Consider the following 6046-nt stretch of genomic DNA (forward strand, 5'->3'; position numbering starts at 1 on the left):
ACTTCCTTCCTTCCTTTCCTTTGCCCTATGACCCACTGTTGCCCTTTGCGCTCTTCATTCGCTTTTTTTTTCTGCTGCCTAGGCTGGCAACATTTTTGCGACTTTTGACATTTTTTAATGCTGCCAGGCATGGCGTGAAAGTAAACGTGAAAGGCAACACACACACACTTGCACGCACACACATACACACTTTTTCCTTAGTTTGTGCGTCTTTATGACTCAAAGACGCCACACAAATGTGACATAAAAGGCGATAATAATAAAATATCAGATGAACTAACGGTAGGGTGGGGTGGTGTTTTCTGAGGCGGTAGTACGACAAAAATAAAAAACTGCAAAATCGTAAACAACAAAACGACTAATGCGGACAACCAACGCTAGATGGCGCTTAAGTTTCACTCACAAAAGTAGGCAACACAAGTGTACCCCCCAGCCAAATAAAAATGAATGAACGAATGAACATCTGACGGCAATTCCAATGAAATGTCCCATAAAAATTAAGAAATTGTTGAATTATTTTATCTTTACGAGAGTAACGAGAGAAGGGCACTAGCCAAAGTGAATATTAATGTTGATATTTTTGTTTGCCATGTTTCTGTGGGAATTTCATTTTATGCTTTCTACTTGTTTGTTTGCTTTTGATTTTTTGATTGTTGTTATCTGAGCACAATTTGGTCACACGCTTTTTGCCACAAATTATTTTGCGAATGGCTTTTATCTGCAACTCTGAACTTATGACGTCATTGTGCAAAAGCTATAGAAACGCAGAAAAATGAAAGAAAAACTAATCGGTATCAACATTTTACTTTTTACCCTTCTCTTCTTTTCCGTTCATACTATAACCTTACCACTTTTCTCCAATTGTAATGCTCATTCGCCATTACTCACACACACACACACACACATAAATTTATGACTCGCCCACAAATACATATACATATGCTCTTGCCATTGTTGTTGATTTTGTTTTATGCCAACCAACCAAAGTGTATATTGCAGACCCGGATCTGATATTGCCGCGCGGCGAATTGGAATTTACGACCCTGGATCCAACGCTGAAGTAATTGTAAAAAGTAATAATAAATATCTACCATAGACTACAGAAAAACACACAGACACAAACATACACACTCACATAAACGCATACATACATAGATTTATATATATATATATACATATAGCCGATCCGCGGTGACGCCTCATAATTCATGGGCATTTCATTTTACATAGGTGTAAATTTTTTAGCATAAATTTAAAATGCATTAACGCATTAAGTGAATAAGTGTTAGGCGGTAAATACGTATTACGTATATATATATAGTATATCCTCCTACACAGTTATGTCTAATATATATATATATATAAACATTATCGGACAAACATGAAAAACCTTTTTGTGATTGTCAGCCATTTACATAATTGTCATACAAATTCTCAAAATAGCAAAATCAAATTTACAAAATTTACGCTACAAAAATTGTAACTGAAATCAAAAAAATCTACACACTTAAAAAAAACAAATTGTACATACAAATCAGTCATAGTTATTCCAGGCAAACTCACAGACGAACAGACAGACAAATATTATGTATTAATTATCTGTATTTGAAAATCAAAACTATTGCGCACCATCAATTGTAAATAGGGAACGGGCAAACATTAATCAAACTGCATTTAAATGTTAAAGATTAATTGTAATTACTTATTTATAGGGCGCGAAAGCAAATTAGTTAAATAAGTTGAAACGTTTAAGTATATCGTGTGTTAAAAGTGTAATTAACTAAAACTCATAGAGCAGCAGCAGCAGCAGCAAACGCAAAAACAAAGCAGAGTAGGTATTGTAATTTCAAATCCAAAACAAAAACCAAAAAGTAAAGCAAACCAAAACCAACAAAATTCGTATAAAATATCTCTGCATGTGACTATTTGTTAAAACTAAAATGTAAAAAACCTAGAAAAAACTAAACCGTTCAAAGAATTTATGTCGTAATCATGAGAACATACAAAAGAAACAAACATACTTATAGATAAAACGTTTTCGAGAACTTGAACTATTTGTGAGCACAAAAGAAACAAACTTTATTTGGAAATCTGCGAATCAATTCCCTTTATATAGATTTTAAACCATATAAAGGGCACACTTTTAGTAGCTGATTCCGATAAATATTTCGGATATACATATGCTCATATTCATGAGAAGAGAAGATCCGGGTAAGTGGCAATACCGAAAAGCAAGAAACTCCTAAATCCACGTAGACTAATTCATCGCAGACATGTTTAACCCATGGTCCGATTAAAAATGTTTCAATTAATGTAATCATTTTAATATCTGAGCTGAGATTCAACAACTTTGACACAAGTCTTTCATTGACAAATGAAACCTTGGCCGAAATCGTCTTCAGCTGACTGTAAAATGGGTTTAATTTTTTTTGTTAGCATACTTTTGAGAAGTACAAAATGAGTCAAAATGTTACGTTTCTCAACCTTATAAAAATATGAAATGTTTCAGTAATTAAACTTAACTTCTTTCTTCTGACAACTTTAAAATTAAGCTGGTCACCAAAAACAGGCAAGAATTTCACAAGGAAGTGGAGAATGAACAAGCCAAGTCCTTGGCATGCCGGAAAATACATTATAATTTTTTTCATCAAAATAAATTGTCAGACTAATAACGATGATAGTATCTACAACGTACAACAATATTGCCAAGGCATTTTCTCTTTTCGAAAATTCATCATTCTAGTTGGATGCCATAAAAACAGAGCAATTACTTGAAGCTATAACTTTGACGAGTTTAAAAGAGCATGTCTTTTATGACTTCACGAGGCATTTCTTGGCATTTGACTGGGGTAAAAAAATAAAAATATCATATTTTCAAATTAGCCATAATTTGGCCAAGCGCTAGCTAAGCTATGTTCCAACATATCGAAAGTGTGTATGTAGACTGTTTTTCTTAGTTTTTATATTCATTCACTTGGCCTGCTTAAATTAGCATAAGAAAGGCCCGACAACAAGATGAATAAAACTATGCGAACAAATGGTAAAAGTGTGCTCAAAGTTCGAGTGCAATATGAATAAATGTTCAATAAATTACCTAAAGACCAACAACAAATACCAAAACAAAACATTCTCTCACACAAAGGGATTTCCCCAAAAATGAAAACGACAAAATGTTAAGGAACAAGAAGATTTGAGAAATGTAAGGGGGACGAAAACAATAAAATTGAACTCAATGTAAATGTTATAAATAACTAAAGTAATAGCAAAAATAATAGTAACAAGAAAGCAGTAATCCAGCAGAAAAGTACATACATACATAATCGTAATATCTATAATACGGCATACAATTTACACAATACTCCAAATGTAATTCGAATTCTAATTTCAAATAATTACATACATACATACTATATACATACGAACAAAAAGGAAACCAAAAACTAAAAACAAAAGCAAGAAACAAGACAAAGGAGCAAAATTGATTATGGCAGACTAGGAAAATATACAACCACAGTAATGAAATAAATTCAAAACCTAATAAAATGAAACATATGTTTAGAAAATAAGGTAAAAGAAAGACAGAAAGTGGTGGTAGAGAGAGAAAGAGGAAAAGCAAGCGTAGGAAATAGACAAAAATGTGAGGGGTCAAACCCCGTTTTTCCACTTCTCATTTACTTTCTCTCTCTCTCTCTCTCTCTCTCTGTGACTCTTTGTCTTTCATTCTCGCGTTCTGTGTCTCTATCACTCTGAACAAAAACCAAACTGATTGTTTTAAGACAGATTTAGATTTATATTGAATGACAGACAACAATTGAATTTCGTATATAAGTGAAGAAAATGCATTACAACTAAGTCGAAACTACTGAGTGTGTTAATAATATTAACAATGAATACTAAATTAATAAACCAGAATTCAAATGAAAACACAATTAGCAATACTCATTTTCTTTATGTCTCTGAATCTCTATCGACTGCCACATCAAAGTGAAGATTAATACTGAAAACTTTGACCCGCCAACTCGCCGGATTAAGTTAAATCCTAAAAGCGCCATCGGCCAACCGTGTAAAGACCGTTTTGAAAACCTAGTGCGGCTTCTGCTGCACTTACTGCACCTGATTGCCACTTTGGGGCGTGTAATCGAAACACGGCCAGGACACGAAGTTCATTAATTTGCCTGCCCCAAAGCCAAACACGCGCTAAAAACCCCGGCCAAACGTTCTGAACTTCAAACACTGCAAGGAAAACTGGAAAAGTTTTCAGCTCTCTTCGAATGTATTTTCTCCTTTCTTCTTTTTGTCTCAATTTGTGGCAAGAGAGAAGAAAAGTAACGAGACAGCGCTTTAAGATTGATTAACTAACTCATCTGGCTAGAGAAGACGACGACGACGAATGGGCAAGGTAAGTCACAAAAGCTTCTTTTTGAAATGCTTCAAGGGAGATCTAGTTGATGTTTTCGTTTTCTTTTCTGCTTTCCACTTACCTTACCGTGTTGATGGCAATTTCATTTCGGTTCAACTGAATGCTGCAATTGCCAGCAATTTTAAGCTGAAACCTAAAGAAGAGCAAAATGTAATAGAAAAGAAAAGAAGCGCACACAAAACAAAATAAATCTATATAAATCCAAAAGATTTGTCTCCAAATGCGTAAATCGAAATGAAATCCTTGGGTCACTAGCAAGCGTGTTGTCTCTTAGCTCTTAAATTACACTAAATAGGATGACATCCGAGCTAAAGCCTTAGTCAGAGGAGCCGTTCCGACTTTAACTTGCAACTCAGCGATTGACTGCAGCAATTATGATGTTCGAGAGCAGAAGAAGTAGAAGCTTAAATTTTGACAAGCTTTTGTTAAAGCAGAAGAATAATAATTTTTCCACATTTTCCTTTTACATCTCTGGTAGATGCTAGAATAATGATACCGGCGCCAGCTAAGGGAGCAATCTGGCTTGATTCGGCATATCTATGCCAAGGACATGACGAGCACAATTGTTTTGGCGGTCGGCCACAATTGTGTGTGAGTGTGTGTGGGTGTATACAAAAGAAACTGAAATTTCACTGCGTTTGTGTGTGTATGGGTGTGCGTTTCTGAATAAAGATAGAAAAAACACATAATTTTTAGACATTTTCAACGTTTATTTGTTTGCAAACAGCTGCCTTAAATCTAGAATGAAAACGGCAAAATGTGAAATGCTTTAAATGTGATATTTATGCACTTGACAAGTTTATCATAAATTTTTTAAGCAAATTTCCGTCGTTCTCCCTTATCCCTTAGCCCTTACTTATGCAACCCAGTTGTTGCCTTTTATGCTGTCTGCTCCTGCTTTTGCCTTATACATACAATTTTGAAAATCACGACGCTTTTTGTGTGCAATGCAATTATTCTCCATTTACAATGCACTCAGCGCGAGGTAAACAAACAGCTTGAATGGGAGAGCGCACAAGCAGCAGACAACAACAAGTAAATAAAATTGCAAATAAAGTAAAAATGTTGAAATGCCAAAGAAATGCACGGTACATATTTTACATTTATTCATACTCCTACGCCCTTCTCATGGCTCATGGTGTTTTCTATATTGCGCTCTGGCAAGGCCAACAAAAGCAACCAGATGGAGATGGAGGCGAGAGTATGTCCTCACGCCTGTCGCCAGTCGCTAGTCGCTAGTTGCTAGCCCGGGTTCTGGTAAGCCGAGCGTTAATAACAACGCTTATCTGTGGCATTAGCAGCATACCAAGCAGCAACAACAACAACATCAACCACCACCGCCACCATCATCATCATCACGATGAAAACAACAAAAACAGTGAACAGAACAGCAGAAAAAAAAATGATAATGAAAAACTGAAATAAAAGCGCAGCGCAGACAAACAAACAAACAAACAGCATAGAGAGGACAGAGAAACAAAAAGAGAGTAAAATAAAATGGAGTAGAGGAAGCTTCGCTGACTGTGGCATAGCACATAATTTAAGCCTGCCTCCATCCATGGCTGCTGGCGTGACAACTTCAACTGACAGCCACAGCGCAGCGCCATCATCCATTATCAGCAGTTG

At 35.5% G+C, this 6046-nt stretch overlaps 1 protein-coding gene across 1 annotated transcript in view; it reads left to right on the plus strand.

The window, feature by feature from the left end:
* Positions 1-3929, plus strand: part of side (sidestep) — a 68690-nt gene extending 64761 nt beyond the window's left edge. The window contains 1 exon segment of the mRNA XM_068301468.1: positions 1000-3929. Within this exon segment, the coding sequence (XP_068157569.1) occupies positions 1000-1064 (65 nt within the window). The 3' untranslated portion in view covers positions 1065-3929.
* The last annotated feature ends 2117 nt before the right edge of the window (positions 3930-6046 follow it).

Source organism: Drosophila tropicalis, unplaced genomic scaffold (genome assembly GCF_018151085.1).
Source record: "Drosophila tropicalis isolate 14030-0801.00 unplaced genomic scaffold, ASM1815108v1 contig_878, whole genome shotgun sequence".
NCBI classification, from domain to species: Eukaryota; Metazoa; Arthropoda; class Insecta; order Diptera; family Drosophilidae; genus Drosophila; species Drosophila tropicalis.